At 40.6% G+C, this 19,317-nt stretch overlaps 1 protein-coding gene across 5 annotated transcripts in view; it reads left to right on the forward strand.

Moving 5' to 3' along the window:
* Positions 1–19,317, forward strand: part of LOC122879932 (storkhead-box protein 2-like) — a 106,089-nt gene that overhangs the window by 50,904 nt on the left and 35,868 nt on the right. For 2 of the 5 annotated variants that reach the window (XM_044204562.1, XM_044204563.1), the window contains exon 2: positions 18,142–18,294. The exons of 1 other annotated variant lie outside the window; for it this stretch is intronic. In XM_044204562.1, the coding sequence (XP_044060497.1) occupies positions 18,142–18,294 (153 nt within the window). Of the gene's footprint in view, positions 1–9,871; positions 10,066–18,141; positions 18,295–19,317 lie in introns of those variants that run through there. 2 more of the 5 variants (XM_044204565.1, XM_044204566.1) reach the window with 2 other exon arrangements.

Here is a 19,317-nt window from a genome sequence, read left to right on the forward strand (position 1 = left end):
TATTCAATCTAACCACTGAGGAGACTGCAGAGGGCCCAAAGAAAAACGGGTTCCCAAAATATTTAGAGCCCAGTTGCACTGTTGTGGTCCAATAATGATCCAGGGTCACTTACGCTTTTCTGGACTGGAAAAGAAATTTTAAATCTAAAGGGATTTTGGGGGGAAATGGTTACAACAGTATTCTACCCTGTCATGTTACACTGTCGGGACATCGACTAAATGGAAGTTTAAATAATTTAATTATTCTAAAACTCTTTCAAATGTAAATAATCAGAATCAGAAATACTCTACTGATTCCCAAGGGGAAACTCTTTCGTTACAGCTGCTCACTGTCACGTCAATGCACACTTGAGAATAGAAGGAATAGAACTACTAAGCAAATCAAAATATAATACACTATAATACAGGTAAGATAAATTAAGTACAAAGTGCATATAAGTATAAAAGTTAAAATAAGTTTAAGTACGTAAGTGGATTTAGAGGATGATAAGTATGTACGGTATAATACAATGTAATAATATAATTAAAAAATACCAAAACACTCTCTACTCTCATTTTTGTAAAGAGCGTAGTTTAAATTACACTTACACAAAAGTTTATTCAAGTTTTGAAGAAAAAGGAAAGCTAAAAGTTGGAAAAAGTAAGATGACGAGACGGAGCAGCGGCAACAGGCTGCATGCACGTTGGCGCATGCGCACACACTCCCCTTCATTTTCATATTGAGTAAGGTATTTTGATTACCTTAGAATCAGCCCTTTATATCTACAGAGGGAGCTGGTCCCCTTTCAAGAAGGCCGCCTTGTTGCACCGCCAAGTTTCTACAGTAGCCCAGAACGGACAAACCAAACACTGGCTCTAGATAGGGCCGTTCATGTTTTTTGTGAGTTTCGCGGCCTCTGTAGTTTCTCCTACGCACTTGGAGGAGGAGGGTGAGGCGAGCGGGATTCAAATGGTTGGAACCTGCAATTTCACCGCTAGATGCCTCTAAATCCTCCACACTGGACCTTTAATACCTCTGCTGACCAGTGTCCTGGGGGAAACCCTGATAAGGCTATGTGGCTTGCATGTTAGTTCTCATGTGATCTTGATTTTGACTCGAACTAGTGACGTTGCTTTGTATCTTGAATCTTTAGGCCACTCGGACAGCCCATTCGTTTTTGTTATTTAATGTTATTGATGTGTTTTTGAAGTTTATTTTTGAATGTAAAATGTCACATTCATATATATGTAGGTCACAGGGATCCTTATCAAAAATGTATGTGTATATGAACTGTTTTTTAAATGCTCAAATATTTTCAGCAGTATTGGCCTCACATTGATGTGCTCTAATATATGCTGTAAAGTCACACCAGGAAAAGGGTGCCTTGTTGTGTATGATGGAGAGATGGCTCAACTACAGAGTGAGCACTGAGGAGAGTTCATGTACACACCCACCTGTTGAGACCTGACCTTCAGCTTTTCAGATTACTGCAGGACTGCCTGTCTCCAATGCTGTCTTTCTCTCTCTTTACTCTCACACACATAAAACTGTTACACCTTGTGCCCTTAATACATACATTTCCAGTACTGTTCCAGCAGTAGCATTCAGTCTGTTGTCTGTGGATTAGGTCTTGGTTCATGTTGACCAATCAGCTCTCAGTCTGACTCAACAGATGTGGACTGCTAAGAGAAAAGCCTCTTTCTGATGTGAATTTGTAACATGGATGCCTTCATCTGTTAGTAATGTTTTTTTTGGCATTCAAACATGTTCAAACATGAAAGGACTGTTAGGGAGTTTGTGTCATATTTGGTCTCTAGTGCATAAGAGGAAGATCAAAAGGCCTTAGTATGCTTCAAAGAACCTGTGTTGTGTGGTGCGTACTGCTAGCAGTGTGGCTCTACGGATGGTCAATCAGTCAGAGACATCTCTGCAACTACTGGATGGGTTGCCATGAAATTTTGTACAGATTTTCATGGCCCCCAGATGACGATTTGTAAGTCTAATTGTATACTTTTCGCACACGTGCGTACCTGCAAACCTCTGCAATTTGCCAAATTACAGCTGGCACAGTCGGGTGGCGTGTGCCTCTTGAAATATGACACATTATGGTCTGCGGCCAAACTGCGCGCGACCACCTTCCAAAACACAGATAACCAACATATTTATAAAGTTGAGGAAACAAATAGAAAACAGCACACAATACTGTACAATACCTGCAAAACTAATGACATTCCCATCAGCGTCAGCTGTACTTTGTGATTAGTCCTAATTGGCAATGTAATTAAGACGGAGACAAATGTAAACATTACCAGCTAAACATAAGCATGTTAGCAATGTCAGAAATGTGGACAATAGCATTTCGGTCAAAGCAAGCACTGCTGTGTCTAAAGACCTTAGTATGCTTCAAATGAACTAATTTGTATGATGTGTTGTCGGACCACGTCTGAAGTGTTTCTCCCTGTTCTGAATGGAAGGCTGGATTATAAGCCTGTGCTCATAGCCTCCCACCTGCTGCTTCCCACTGCCTTCCTGATCTCTATCCAACAACTCTGTTATTTGCATGTCTTTGTAGTCTCAACACAATAAATCATACAAATGGGGATAACAGCACACACTTTCAGACAATCTCTAATCAAAGACATTAATGGTGTCTCACTAGGTTGTGCACAAAAAAAGTGACTAAGGCTGCGCTCAGACCAACTTTCCCTTTCATTCATTTGAATCAAGCCAGTCGACGGACCAGCAAAACAACACAGGGCTGGAGTTTTCACGCAGGGCTGAGTTCCCACTAAATAGATGTTATGGGATTATTTTCCTATCTTTTAATATATAAGTTCTTTTTAATTTGCGAGCATGACTTATTGTTTTCAGTTCAGATTTTGTAATGCTTTCCCTCAAAACCCTGCCCTCAGACTCAAACAGCCCCTGCTTGCACTTAGATTTGCTCTGCTTCTGCTCAAACTGTGTGCTTGCACTCAGATATACAGTGGTGTGAAAAAGTGTTTGCCCCTTCCTGATTTTGTGGTAGTTTAAGGTTTTTCATTTCCTGTTTTATTTTGTAGTATTCTCCTTCCCTTGTGTGTCTTGTGTTTTTACTTCCTGTCTTTGTTTTCCCTCCAGTTTTGATTGTTGGTCCTTCCTTGATTGTTTGCACCTGTGTCTCGTTGGCTCACCTCCCCCAGGGTATTTAGTCTGGGTCTCTTTCTTTGTTCAGTGTGGGATCATTGTTGTTATACATGGTGTTGTTCCTGCATTGAGTTTTGTTCCTGTCTTGTGAGTGTTCCTGACCTTTGTGTGTCACCATTTTGGTGCACCTTTTGTGGTACCTGGTTCCTGAGCCCAGTTCCCCAGCATTCTTACCGTGAGTTTGTATTGGATTCTTTGTTGCCCTTGGACGGATCCTGGATTTTTGTAATTTGCCTGCTCCCTAGTAAACTGTCACCTTGGACTCACTCCCCTGCTTCCACCACTGCCAGCCGGTAACCTAGCTGCCTTTTGTCTGTTCATTACCTGTCTGCTTACCGGTCTGCCTGTACTTGCCTGTAAACCACATCACCCCCATTAAACACGATAGCCATCTGGCTACTTTACTTCATACCGCTTCCTGGTCATCTGCGTTTGGGTACACATACCACTATGCAGCATACGATAGATTTCTTTTTTTGTCACACTTAAATGTTTCAGATCATCAAACAGATTTAAATATTAGTCAAAAATAACACAAGTAAACACAAAATGCAGTTTTTAAATGAAGGTTGTTATTATTAAGGTAAAACAAAATCCAAACCTACATGGCCCTGTGTGAAAAAGCGATTGCCCCCTAAACCTAGTAACTGGTTGGGCCACCCTTAGCAGCAACAACTGCAATCAAGCGTTTGCGATAACTTGCAATGAGTCTTTTACAGCGCTGTGGAGGAATTTTGGCCCACTCATCTTTGCAGAATTGTTGTAATTCAGCCACAATGGAGGGTTTATTCTTCCTTTGCTTTCTTTTAGAATAAAACTACAGTTATTACATATACCAGTGCCCATACTTTTTTACTATAATAGCTAAATACTGTATAGGGAATGTGAAGGTACGTCATGACGTGTTGAATTTTCGGTGACATTTACACCGCCAAGTTGTGAGGATCTCATTGCCGTTTTCCTCAGGTAAATACTGCTAACATTATTTACTGTATATCTCTTTGTCATATAATGTTAGTTAGTATTTATGCCTAAACTCTCTAAACATACACTCTGTTTTACGTTTGTCTTTACAGGTACATGTATGAGAAGTGACGTACAGAGGCCAGTAAAGTAGAAAATATTTGTTGTGAGGAGATACAGAGGTAACATGTTAGCATGTGCATGTAGCACAGTATGTAGCTAATGTAAACATCTACAGTAATTACCAGGATGTGGGGGTGGAAAGTACGATATGAAACAATAGATGATGTAAAACATTAGTCAAGCAGTTATTTCTGGTAAAGACAACAAATAAACCCACTAAAGAAATCAATAGTAAGTACTGTAGCCACTGCCCCCATGTGGTAATCTGACTACACGTTAGTTTAATCACACCAGTGACACCGTAATGAGGCAGCAATCTGCCTGCAATACACTTTATCCTGTAAGTTACTGTCAACATTACTGAAAGAATGACTGATCTACTAAAGTTGAAAAACTTCTCAGTAACCAAAGTATCTGCAGCTGCTGTGATGACTGTACTGTGTCCATGTTTCAGAGTAACTTGGATCTTTTTACTTGTCACACAATTAATGCCATATTTATGTTTTAAAATGTTCGTCAAAGCTGCAGATTATCTGTTTGACACCCTTTCACAATACTGTAGAGAATATTGTATAACTTGTATTATGAACTGTCAACACTGTAATAAAGTGTTTCTGTGAAACCGAAATGTCTTGCGTTGCTTACAGTCAATATTTACTAACTGTAGTATTGGATTTCTAGCAAAAGTCTTTCACATCTTCATAGTCAAGATGTTAAATGAACCAGGTTTTTTTGACCCTCCTAAATGCAAGTTTTTCATATCACCTGTTTAAACAGTGAAATTTCATAAAACCTTTGTGAAAGTACATGTTTCTCTAATACCACATTTACTACTAAATTTAAAAATGCTGTGTAGTCTTCAGGTCATCACTTGACATGGTATGACACCTGCCATGCAATGACTTCCTCCTCTGATGGGTCCAGGAACACCTGAGCTTCATCAGGTCACTCAGATGATCTGTAAAACATGGCAGATTCAGTGTTACTTGTAAGACAAATACATAGCAATATTACAGTATAAGTACAACTACTAAAGGCTGCAACAGCTCATTGTAGCTCAAAGTAGTCCTAACACATCAGGCTACAAACCTGCATTTCTGATGTGAGGCTGAAGAGTACCTGAAGAGTCAGTGTGTCTCTGTGAATGGTAAAAGGTAAATGGACTGTGCTTATATAGCGCCTTTCTAGTCTTTCTGACTCCTCAAAGCGCTTCAACTACATATCACATCACATCACATGTACTCAGAGCTACATTCACACACATTCATACAGCGATGGCAGAACTGCTCATCAAAGTAAGGTGGGTCGGTGTGGCAGGCAACATCCCTTGTTGCAGCTAACTGTAGTGATGTGTTGGCCTGTATGCAGGAATTTTGTTAGAGATTACACCAACGTCAAATGTGTAGTTATGGCAACAGCTACACACAGTGTAATAATAATAATTTTTCAAACTATTATTGAAGAAGAAACTGATTACACAGAACATTTGGCTTCGAGTGTAACTTGTGTTGTGACATAGCCTAGCTACCAAAAGCTCATAAATGCAGCCTATGACTCTGTAAAATAATCACATAGCTGGATGTTTTTGAAAGTTTTGTATTTTGTTTGGTTTAATAACTGGGCCAAAAAGAGGAGTGCCACCTTACCTTTACAAGTAAGACTATGCTCTTGCGGTTTGCCGGGGTCCGACTTTGCTTGTGAAATAGCACTTGCACCCAGCAACTGCCAAACTGTTCGGGATTTTTACATTTTTCTCCGGGTAGGGTCCCTTTTCTTTCTTTTTTCCCTTCTCCATCAGATTTGACCGATTTAACCAACTTTTTAGCCAAACAAAACAATGAATTAAGGATCTCTCCTTACTCAGTATTTATATTTTTCATTTGATTAATTTCTTGTTAGTTTATTTAATCACATATGCATTTATTTCATTGTCAATTGATTGATTTGTTTAACTGTCTTATTTATTAATATAATTATAACCCTTCAAGTCTGATAGTTTTCAGTCTGAATGCCTAGTTCGACCATCAGACAAGCAGTTTGTTTGACTCATATTGCAGTGTAAGTTTAGCCTCACAGAGCCCCTAGCTTTGCTGTAGAAATCTTTTGTTAACTCTTTAAGAGGGTATAAAATATATATAATATATAACTATACAAAAATTCAATTAAATTTTATTTATATAGCGCCAATTCATAACAGAAGTTATCTCATTGCGCTTTTCCTATAGAGCAGGTCTAGACCGTACTCTTTATAATATTATTTACAGAGACCCAACAAATCCCACCATGAGCAAGCATTTGGCGACAGTGGCAAGGAAAAACTTCCTTTAAGAGGCAGAAACCTTGGACAGAACCAGACTAAATGGTGGACTGCTGTGTTAGGTTTTGAATATATTCTGTGTTTGTAAAATACTGGGATTCCCAACCCAAACTTCCTGTCTCCGTTTCCATTTTCAAAGAGAAACTAAGCAGGAAATTATCCACATACCAAATCAATAACTGTGGTTTGTTATGCTCAAGAGGTAAATACAACTCTCAGTAACTTAATTACTTTACTGTTAAAAACTTAAAAACCTCTCTAAAATATAATGAATGTCTTAGTTCTTAGCTTTACCTCGTCCTTTGAATTCACTTGTTTAAGATGCCTTCAGTTGTTATCAAAACGGTTGTAAATACCAGAGTTCTCTGCTGAATCACCAAGGTGCGGTGCTTATGGGAGAGGGTGCATTACTTACATCCACCCAAAATAGAGAAGTTTCATTTTTAACTGTCCCATTTCCCAGGAACGCTTTAAGGCAACATAAATTATACACTGACGGTGTTGGCATGCTCCCTTGCTGTGCTGTTGTGTAAATGTTTGTGGATTAGAATATTTTGGTTGCTATTGGAATGGTATTCTGGCTGCCTGTTGCAGCATGATATGGGAGTTCTGGGAGGTGCAAAGCAGGGGCCCCTGAAAAGAAGGGGGGGCTCCTCTTCTCTCCTCTCCTCTCCTCTCCTCATTTCACCTCTTTTTCTTTCTTCTCAACTGTTTAACCCCTGCAGTTCACCCCACCCCCAGTTCAACAAGCCCCAACCAGCCTGATACTCAGAGCTGTCTTTTCACATGCTAATGTCACTCACATTACAACAGACATGTCTGCCTGCCTGCCTACTAATAACACCACTAAGGTTTTTCTACCGGCCTGTTGTATCGGTCTCTGGTTTTCTATAATTTCACTTTTCTTCAGTCCCTCAGCCCTTCTCTACCTCTCGTAAACACATGCGGATTTCAAGATGCACTTTCTGTTATACAAAGCCTGCATGTGTCTCCCAGCTGAGAGGATGCAATATAACAAAATCTTTTCAAATGTATGTAAAAAAGAATTGTCTGACATTTTGGGAAATATGCTTATTTGTTTCTTTCTTAGAGTGAGTTGTTCAGATTTCAGTCTTATGTCTGTGTGTTAAGTACAGAGCTGGAGTTAGGACATGGTTAGCTTAGCTCAGCAAAAAGTCTGGAAGCAGTGGGAAACAGATAGCCTGGCTCTGTCCAAAGTTTAAAAATACACCTAACAACACCTCTATAGCGCACTGATTACACGTTGTATGTCATTTGTTTAATCTGCACACAAACAGAAATGTGAAAACAACAATTTGTGGTGTTAGGGGGGAGTTCCACCCTGGAAATATTTCTTGGCGAGCAACAATGTATCCGTCCACCCAGTACTTCTGGGCAATGTCTCCGTCAATAGAACGCATTGCTAGATATGATCAATGAGCACAGGTTGATTTTGGTCTACAGGCACGATGGTACCAAACTTGGCAAGCTCACCTCGGCAATAAAACTTCAGAAAGCTGCTCACAATCACTGTGACCGGCTGCTGTTAGTCAAGAAATAGTTACAGCACATAACACTCATAATCACATAAGAGAAACCCCTGTTCAACTTTAAAGTTGGGAACATATGTGAGATCACATGGTCTGACACTACAACGTCCACCACACATACAGGATTAAAACAATCATCTGAGGAAATATAATATAAATAATTATCTATGGTTTATCTTCAGCTAGCATACTGAAGCAGTAGCACTGTGTTTCCATCATGAAATATTTCAGGAGCAATGATACTTAACTTATCAGCATGACCTTCATCAAGACCAGTTAGCTTAACTGCCACTTATACTTCATATTGCAATTCAGTGGACTTAAAACGTGAGTGAATGGTTTGGCACACAGTTCACTTGAGCAAGCTTCTGAAAATGGCACCCATTTTTTCTGTTAATTGACTTTGAATTGAAAATCAATTCTGAATCCAATCGTGACTCCGAGAGTCAGAAGCAAATTAAATCAAATCACGAGATTCCTTAAGATTCTCACCCCTGAAGTATGTTATTAAGCTCTTAACATTATTTGCTGTATTGATAGTCCCTCTGAAAGTGTATGTTAAACCCATATCCAGCTGCCGCTTGTTTGGGGAAGTTTAAGAAGCCAAAAATGATCTGTTGTAAATGTGTGTTGCATTGTTGATTTGGTTGATGAATCTCCACTTTTTGGATGGGGAAATATTGTATTAACACACTTCTTGAATGGTTATACTCAGGGACAATCTGGAATGATATCACATTCTTGTATGCATATATATATATATATATATATGTAAAACACAAATGCCAACGCATTGATTCTGGCCAGTCAGCATGACCTATAATATCATGACAAGCTGATCCCAGTGCTGTGCGAGGAACTTATTTACCAGTAATTAGCGTTACTATAACCGGTAATCGTGGTCAGTGTTTGTAATACTTCCGTTGAAGAAAGTCTCTCATTTTCTTCTGACTCTGGCAGTCCTTACGGTGGAGTCAAGCAGCAGAAATCAACCAACACAACAAGACAGGAAACATAAAGACAAAATATGACAGAGCGCTTTCTTGTTGCTGGGAAACATAAAGCTATAACCACTAAGATGTAGCTTTACTGTACTCTAACTACACTACATTCAGTATATTACTGACTACTATGCTTGTAGTATAATTGCTATGTACTATAACAACAGTATTGTCAATACGTAACTGTACAGTGAACATTATGTGGTAATAATTCCTTATAACTTCCTTCTAATGATGACATACTGTAACTGCACTGTTATATTTATATAAGCATCGTTTCATAGTTCTGGAATGTTCTGTTGGCTGTGTGTGTGTGTCCTACATCCAGCCTTAGTGTTCTAACTGGGTCACACCAGAACCCAGCTGCAGTACTGCAACACCGGCTAAGAGAGCATGTGCAGACACACACACAGTGTGGAGACTGTGTGTATATATACGTATGTGTGTGTGTGTGTGTGTGTGTGTGAATGTACGAGTGATAGCAACAAAGAGCAACTGGGGATGCGTTGTCATGGCAACCCTCTCGGAAGCCCGCCCACAAGCTTGTATGTCGGTGGGCATTACACAGTGAGGGAGGGAAAAAAAAGCACGGGTGCAGAGTGAGGCAGTGTGTGATTGGTCACACCCCCTTGTCTTTGTGTGGCGCAAGGGATTGTGGGTAGCCCTTGACTGAATGCTCATTTGTGTGTGTGAGTAGGAAAAGAGTGAGGGGGGCTGAGTGTGTGTGTGTGTGTGTGAGAACAGAGGAGGACGACGCCTGTGTGTGTATGTGTGAGAGGGGAGGGGGAGGAGCAGAGTATGTGTGTGAGAGAGAGAGAGAGAGAGGAGGATGAGCTAGTGTGTGTGTGAGAGAGAGAGAGAGAGCTGCGCTACCATCAGAAGCTGTGCTGGGCTTTTTAACTGGATTCTATTTTTTATTAAAGGAGTGGATTACTACCAGCCAAGGTATGAATCAGCCTGTCACACTGTCTGTCTGCCTGTTCTCTTTCTGTCTCACTCTTTCATTAGCTAGCCTGTTAGCAGCAGCTGCTAGTTAGCATTAGCAGCATAGCGTCACAGCCCTACGAAGAGAGAGACAGAGAAAGAGACGAGTGATAGAAGGATAGATGCAGACATACTGTATGAGAGAGCGAAAATGGAGGTTTATAGAGAGCAAGAGAAATGGAGAGATGAGGGAGAGAGAGAGCGAGGGAGAGAGGGAGGGAGGGAGGAGGGAGCGCATGACAAAAGGAGGGGGTGTGGTTTAGTGCTTTGGACAAAGGAGGCTGGCTGATTGTTTACTACCACTGCAGTGAGAGAGACATGGACGATCAATGTTCCATCATTCTCCCTCTGTTACTCTCACTTTATCTCTCTCTTTCTCTTTATTCTCTCCCCACTCTGCTTCATACAGCTGCTCCCCTCTTTCGTCCTTTCCACTGCATCTCTCCTAATCTCTCTCTCTCCCTACGTATCATTTCTCTTCCTCCTTTCCTGACTAGCTCTCTCTCTCTCTCTCTCTCTCTCTCTCTCTCTCTCCCCTTCTGTTTTTGGAAAGTGTAGTAGTAATTTAGTGAGCAGGGGTGTAAGCTAACGGCTGCTGCCACAAAATGGCTCTTCTTTACCTCCAATTCAGTGATTTTATTACCAGGACTGGGTCAGAAATACTCATGCTGATGTAGATTCTGAAAACCAACCGTAAAACTCAGCAGTAGATGCTTTCACTCCACACTGATGACATGTGTATGTAATGACGTACTATGTTCTGTCTGTATGTATGTGAGCTAGCTGCCTGCTATGTGACTTTGGTCAGTCTACTCATTCTTCACCAGCAATAAGAGAAGAAATCAAGCTGTAGTAGTTATGGTAAAAAGCAGTGTTAATACAGCAAGAAGAAATGGCAGTAATAGTGACTGTTGGAGGTAGTAGTAGTAGTTGTAGTAGTAGTAGTCAATAAAAACAAAAGTAGTAGAAGGACTGGGACTGCAATAGTAGTAGTGGTGGTGGTGATGGTTGTTCATTAATGCAGGGTTTGTTTCCCCCTTTGTTTACAGCTTGGATCTTATTTCGTTAAGTTGAAGGGACGCTCCACAGATTTCACTCAACAAGATCAATTCAGTTGATTTGGTTAATACAACTCAGCCTGTGAAAACAGTTGAATAATGCCCTGGTTCCTCCCTAAAGAGGAAATCTGTCCAGAACCCTGTGATCACTCCCAATAACTGATTGATGACTGGGCATAATTGTCCTCCAGCATTTTTGGAGCTTGACCCATACTAGGGACAAAAAGTCAGGATATCTCTGGTGCTTCAATGTTGTACATTCTTTTTTTAAATGTATCTCTCTGAAGTAAACACATTTTATGGAGGCACAGTCCTTAATGGCTGGAGTAACCCTTTCATTGCTAAGATTAGATCAACCTGTCTGATCGTCTGACTGCTCAAGTGTTTCTTCACCTGTCAGACTTCTTTTTAGTGATGTCACCCTGTTCCCACATCTGAATAATCAACATAGTGAGTACAGTGGTATTATTGCTGATACAAATAATGGACAACACTAAAAAAATAAAATCCAAGTTGTAATTAACCACAATTATCTTTAAACAGCAGTGGTAGTATGAGGGATAGCGTAGCAGAGGTAGTAATACTATCAGTAGTATTATTAGTAATACTAGCTATGTTAGCAGTGGTAGGAGCGGTAGTAGTAGATAAGAACAGTCTTGTTTGTAGCAAAGTATAGCAGTAGTACAAATGTCACCAGAAGATGCGGCAGTGGTAGTTGTATTAATAGTAATAACCATAGTACTAACAGTAGTGGTGCCGGCACAGCAGGTGTAGTTGTAATAACTATTGTAGTGGAGCATTATTATTTATAATAGCAGTAGTGGTCAAAGTTTTACTGACTGTTTCTAGTCTCACCTCTTAGTTCACCACACACCTTTGTGGGGAGAATGGTGTGCCTAATTTCATGAACAAATATGACTAATATTGATTATACTTCTCTCCATCGTCTCTGTTGGACTTAGACTTCGTCTTGATTTGCAATACTGCACACAATTCATATATGGTATCTATTGTATGTTATTATATATAATAATAACAACCATATTTTTTATTACTATTCATTATATATATATTTCATTATACTATACTAGGCTCATACTAGCTATTTTTCAGTACTACACTTTATGTAATTCTATATCTACATTTCACCTTTTATTATACTTTATATGCCATACTATATTATAATGTACTATATTATACAATATCATGTTATAATAATATATATGGAAGGGATAATGTACAGTAAATGTACCTGTCATTATTACGAAATTAACCCAGACCCCAAAAACAATAATTTGACACCAAATAATGATTTAATTGCAAAGAAAATGTAAACATTCAACAGTGGCTCAATGGCCATAATTCTTACTGTAACAGTTAAGGCACTCAAATACTGGCATACTGTCAAGAGCAAATAAATAACTCAAATAAATAATAACTAAGCAATGCTCCATTGTAAGACTCTGACCTGTTGATAATTCCTGAACGTGTGCTCGTTTATACAGAGCTGCACAGCGGACTGACTAACATGCACACGTGAAGGCTCATTGTAGCACAGCTCAAGCACTTTGACCATATGCTTAAATTCTGCATTCTCTGTGAACGAGTATAGTCGCATATCTGCAGAGATAAACACTCCTATAGCATTAGTTATTGATTTGGCACTGTGTGAATCTGCAGTGAGAGGCTGCCTGAACGCTGTAGGGAGAAGGACTCACCTTCCAGTCTGATTTTGTCCTGTTCCGCTAATCAGCACATTTGGGTGATGCCGTCATAAATGACATGTTTGAAGTGTTTCCACAGACAAACCCGACTTCATTTGAACAATGTCAGCATACAGTTGACATTAATCTGTGTCCATGTTCACTGTAACTAACCGGGAAACCGCAATTCTCCCATACAGTTTAGCAGCGATACTACATGAGCTTGACTAGCCGGGCTAAGCTGACTAGCATGCTACAGCTGATACACAACAACTGGTGCACTGCCAAAACGTTCCGGGTAAACTTTTTGTCACAGGACTTCTTTCTGCAGATTGATATGATTGGACTCCAGAATCTATGATCAGAACTGCATCCATAGCAATGGTTTGTTATTCAGAAATAACAGACCGTAGAATGCCGTAATTGACCAATCAGAGTCTTCAACATAGCCGTAAGTATATATAACATACACACACATATATATGTGTGTGTGTGTGTGTGTGTGACTACCTTTAAACCTGTTCAGGTGAAGGGAGCTCATGGGACAGAAACAGAATTATGGAGGGCAGTATTAGGGTCATGCTGAAGATGTTCTATGAGTCTGTGGTGGCCAGTGCTGTCCTGTATGCTGTTGCATGCTGGGGCAGCAGGCTGAGAGTAGCGGACGCCAACAGACTCAACAAACTGATCCGTAAGGCCAGTGACATTGTGGGGGTGGAGCTGGACTCTCTGGCGGTGGTGTCAGAGAGGAGGATGCTGGCCAAACTACACGCCATCTTGGACAGTGTCTCCCACCCGCTCCATGACGTGCTGGTCAAACAAAGGAGCGCCTTCAGAGGAAGACTCATCCCCCCACAATGCACCACAGAGTGCCACAGGAAGTCATTCCTGCCTGTGGCCATCAGACTCTTTAACTCCTCCCTCTAAGGGTTAGTCTGTATGACCCTAAGTCACTAAACTGGACATTGAGCATTACATCTCCGCCATAATTAATAATAATTGTGCAATATTAGTTTTCCCATGTTAGTTTTTCCTATTTATTGTTACTGATACTATATACCTCAATTACTCTCGACAGTACATGCACCTCCGCTTATTACTATTATTTATTACATAATTAGTTACATTGTATTTTATACTGTACTTTCATCATCAACCAGTAAACCCACTTGGTACTCGACACTTAGTTTATCTTATACTTATACCGACATGATACTTAATTTATTTCTGACCTGTTTTATAGTGTTTATAGTGTATCATATCGTTTTCTAGTACTTCCTCCTGTGTGCACTGACGTAAAGGCGAGCTGCTGTAACAAAGAGTTTCCCTACGGGGATCAATAAAGTTTTTCTGATTCTGATTATACTTGATCAGAACTACTTCATACAATGTGTTGTCCGACCATGTCGAAATTCAAAAGTGTTTAGTTATTGAGAACAGCCACACAGGGAGGCGGCCGTCATAGAGAGGGTGGAGACGTGATATCGTTTAAATGTGGGAATAACGGCGCACATTTTCAGAAAGTCTCTCCTGGAAGTGACAGAAAACGTTGCTGACAGAAGTTCCCACCACCGTACAGCTGGCCAATCACGGCGTAAAGTGGGTGTGAATGTCCGATCGCCGGTTTCGGAAAGTTACAGAAATGATCCAACGCAGCCCCCCTATTCTGACGTCGGAAAAGTGTGGGGGGAGGGGGGTTCCGAAGCTATTCGACCATCCGACAAGCAGTTCTGATGGAGTGTACTGGCCCCTTTTAGTGTAAAAGCACTATAAGACGCAACAGGAAATAGCCTCTCACTCAGCTGTTCTTTGAAACACGCATGCTTTTTGCCCCCACCCCCTCTCACTGTGTGTGTGTGTGTGTGTGTGTGTGTGTGTGTGTGTGTGTGTGTGTGTGTGTGTGTGTGTGTGTGTGTGTGTGTGTGTAGGGTTTTGGGTTTGTCCTGATCACTTTCCATGTTGATGCCTGCAGCTGTCAGTGTAGGGAGGTGGCAGCATGGTGGTCAGTGTTCCCAGCAGAGCCTCTGCAGCTGTGCTGTCTTCTTCTGTCCATCTTCACAATTTAGGAATCATTTGTATGTTTATTACACAAAAATAGGCAATAGGCACCACGAGCTGACGTGTATTGCTGTTCTTTATTTTGGGGATTCGCTTTTACATCTTTGGGGATTTGTGGTTGCGTTTGAAATAGATTACTATAAAAGAATATTTGATTTATATTTGAGTGTAGATGTTCATTCTTGACCTTGAGAACAGTATGTGTGATCAAATCATTTCGCTTTTAACTGTATCTCATGGCTTTCATTTGTGAATGGAGCTGGCTCAGGGTTAAAGGGTTCTAGATTCTGCAGTTCACCTTACTGACCTCCAGCTTTCTCTCTACAGAGTTTATAGTGTGTGTTCACATCTACCAAACTGACGACAAGTTGTTTCAATGTTTGTTATCTCCATTGATGATTTGGTTCGGTCACACTCGAAAATGCTTGTTCTTGACATGGGTTTCCTTGTACCGAAACTGTATTAATCAGCTGTAGTATTCTAAAGTAACTTCTGCTTATGACTTTGCTTAGTAGATTCAAACTAGTCTTCAGGTGTGTTCCCAGCTTGAAGCAACAGGTGGTCTCCTTTCTTTTTCCTCTGGGTTTAACTTCAGATGCTGTTGAGCTGGATGGGCCTGTGTGGCGGTTGTTTTACTGAACTTTATAACTGTTGGACTTCACAATTAAGGAGGACATTGTCTGATTCATCATCACAAACATCTTCCTTTCCACTGATATTGACATACATTCTTTTTACCAAATGGGTTGGACATTGAAATTATTGAACTGAAAAATGACATTAAACATCAAGCCAGAACAAGGGACAACAACTTTAGGGACTTGTTAGAAGGGAATAATTTGTGCACTTAAACCCCATTTCCACCTGGTATTAACATCTTAAATGGATAAGGAAAAAGAGGTGTTAATGCAGTTGTTAATGCAGCACACGCATTGTGATTGGAATGAGGTTAGATTGGCCAGACCACATCTGGAGGTGGTAAGTGCAGTATGTACAGTTTGGCCACACTCTCAAGAAAAAAATCCACCCAACAAGTTGAAAGGGCACTTAAAGGTGGGTCAGAGATTCTAATCCAGTACACGTCTTTTTGTCAAATTCAGTGAATATCTCCTCTCTGTCCGCTCAGTGTGTGCGCTGAAAAACCCTCCGGTGTTTGTACTCAGCCCTGGCTCTGTGAATGGGAAACAAACAAACACTGTTCCAGCCATGATGTGTGTGTCAGGTGACGTTAAAGGACTTGCCCACGGACATTCAGCTAACTTTCTAGTTTGCCAAGCTGTGCTGCTGTTGTGATGTTAGCTGTAGCAGCAGGAGAGTTGTGAGCGTCGCTGTCTGGAGCTGCTGTGCTGGCTCTGGGAAAGCGTCTCGTCCTCTCTGGCAGTTTGCTAACCCACAACCTAGCTAACGTTAGTTACATTACTTGCTGTGTCGCTGTTTGCTCTATATCATCAGAATCAGAATCAGAAATACTTTATTGATCCCCGAAGGGAAACTCTTTGTTACAGCAGCTCGCCTTTAGTACCAGGTGGGTATAAGTATAAGATAAAATAAGTGTGAAGTACCAAGTGGGTTTATCGGTTGATGATGATAATACAGTATAATAATAATACAATGTAATAATATAAGTAATAAGTAGTGGTGCATGTACTGTCGAGTTAAGTGCAGCTTATTGAGATTATTAAGATATTGCACAGCAGTAATGGAGGTATATAATATCAATAACAATAAATAGGAAAAACTAACATAGGAAAACTAAATATTGCACGGGAGTAGTACACAGAATATTGCACAATTATTCAAGTATGGCAGAGATGTAATGATCCATGTCCAGTTTAGTGACCTAGGGTCATACAGACTGACATCCTCCTCTCTGACACCACCACCAGAGAGTCCAGCTCCACCCCCACAATGTCACTGGCCTTACGGATCAGTTTGTTGAGTCTGTTAGCGTCCGCTACCCTCAGCCTGCTGCCCCAGCATGCAACAGCATACAGGACAGCACTGGCCACCACAGACTCATAAAACATCTTCAGCATTGTCCGGCAGATGTTGAAGGCCTCCTCAGGAAATAGAGGCGGCTCTGGCCCTTCCTGTAAACAGCTTGAGTGTTCTTAGCCGAGTCCAGTTTATTATCCATGTGTACTCCCAGGTACTTGTAATCCTCATGGTATTTGTCATGGTATTGGATTTCTCCAGAATTGCAGAACCCAACTTTAACTATACCTCTCCTTGCTATCTCAAGCTCTTGTGCAAAAACTATTAAAACACATCAGTGAGCCACACTGTTACACTGGGTGACATGTTCCTTCATCACCATGAACACACACACTGTAGTTTATTTTGACTCAGTCCCACATACACCGCCCTGCTGCCCCAAATACTTAAATGCAGTATTTTCTCCTGTTTGAGTAATGGTGGATAAAAGCTACAGTGGCCAGTTGTTTTAGGAAATTACTCAGCATTTTGAAACTACTAGGTTAGTGAGGTGATTTTAAAGACTGACATCTTCAGTAGGAACCAATGGGCTTAGAGCTGAGAGACTCCGCAGGTAGGGAAGTATTGAGAGATGCACTGAATTTGATAGTTTTGGTCTTTTCATGGAAAATATAGAATAACACCAGACTTTCTTTAAGGTCAAATCCTATTTTGGCTTCACGTGTCTGTGAGATAATCTTTTCATGTGAAAATGAACAAGTCAAAGCAAGGATACATCACTGTGTGTGTATGTGTGGTGGCATATTGTTCACTTTGAAGCTCCCTCTTGGTGTAAATAGAATGATATTACATTTGATTGAAATTGCCATGATTCACACTTGAATCTGTGTGTTAGAGGTTCTCATTACGTATTGTGCCTTCGTTTCCCCCAGGCAGGGTGTGACAATATTCATATTTATGTTCAAATGTCCTGGCAGTAAAAGAGACATTATTCACCACTTGAACTTATGTGCGGGATTGTCATTATTTTTTTAAATTATTGTTTTGGGCCCTTTATGCTTTTATTGGATTGCCAACATTAGAGATATGACAGGAAAGGAGGGAAGAGAGAGATGGGGAATGTCTGAAGCCAGACACCCAGGACAGCCAGGAATTTTATTTCTTATGTTTCAGAGAGGTAGATCTGAGACACGAGACTGCATGGTGTTCATTTTGTTCTACAGGTTTTGGTTATCGTAGATTTTAATCCAGTATCACTCAAAGTGATTTCTGTCTTTTCACAGGTGATGTGTCACCCATCAGTATGTCCCCCATCAGCCAATCGCAGTTCATCCCTTTGGGAGAGGTATTGCTATTGGCTATCTCTGCTATGAACTCCGCCCATAAGCCTGTCACTCAGGAGGCCCTAACTGAACACCTGCAGACATGTTTTCCAGGTAACACCAGCTCACACACTAACATCAGCTAACAGTCACCACCCATCAGCTTCTGTCTACTGTGACACAGTTATAAGTTCAAATAAAAACAGGGATTTTTTGGATAAATATTGTAAGGGCTCACATTCAATGAAGTGCTTTACATTCCCAGGGCTCCAGGGTGCGACCAAAACTCTGTCAAGTGCGACTAAACAAATAATGTATAAAATATTTTTTAATAAACACCAACTGGATGTGCAGTGGTGATGCGTGAATCTGACGTAATCCGAATCCACATTTACACACAAAGTATCCTCTGCCACTCACCCAAACAAATTATTTTCTCCGATTTAGAGACCCGCACCGGCATGGACATTTTGCTCCACCTCTACCGGTCTCTGTAGGCTATATTGCCGTTGAATTGCCTTTATGTCGAGCAGCGCCAGCTTACCAGGTGATTTCTTTACTGTGTGTTGTATTGATGTATGAGGGTTTTCCTTAACTATTTACTTTAACGAGAGGCTGCTGTCAGTCATTTTAAACGTTTCCATGCGCGCAGTAATGTCACAGCAAATAACGTAATGAAGGTACCCTGCTGTGCCTCGTGCATAAATGCACACAGCATCTCTCTTAATGGGGAGAGGCTTCACCCTATTTCTCCCACCCGCAACGCATCTGTATTAATCAGAATATTCATATCAAACCGACGCAAGGAGGAGTCAGAAATGATAATAAAATTTAACACTGTTCATAACATAGCCAGAGAAGAGCTACCTTTACTAAATTGAAGTCCATTAAAAACCATTTATCTGAACCTTTTATTCCTGTTTACAATCATTTACATATGTTTAGAAATGTGTGTATGGGAACTGGCATAAAATACGTAATGCTTAAAATGTTATGTTAAATATTATTGGGTGCACCTAAATTATGTGGTGGTGCACCTAAATCATGTGGTGGTGCACCTAAATGAAAAAGTTAGGCGCACCAGTGCCACCACTGTAAAAAGTTGGTCTGGAGCCCTGATTCCTGTTTCTTACTGTA

This window comes from Siniperca chuatsi, linkage group LG8, assembly GCF_020085105.1.
Source record: "Siniperca chuatsi isolate FFG_IHB_CAS linkage group LG8, ASM2008510v1, whole genome shotgun sequence".
In the NCBI taxonomy this organism is placed as follows: domain Eukaryota; kingdom Metazoa; phylum Chordata; class Actinopteri; order Centrarchiformes; family Sinipercidae; genus Siniperca; species Siniperca chuatsi.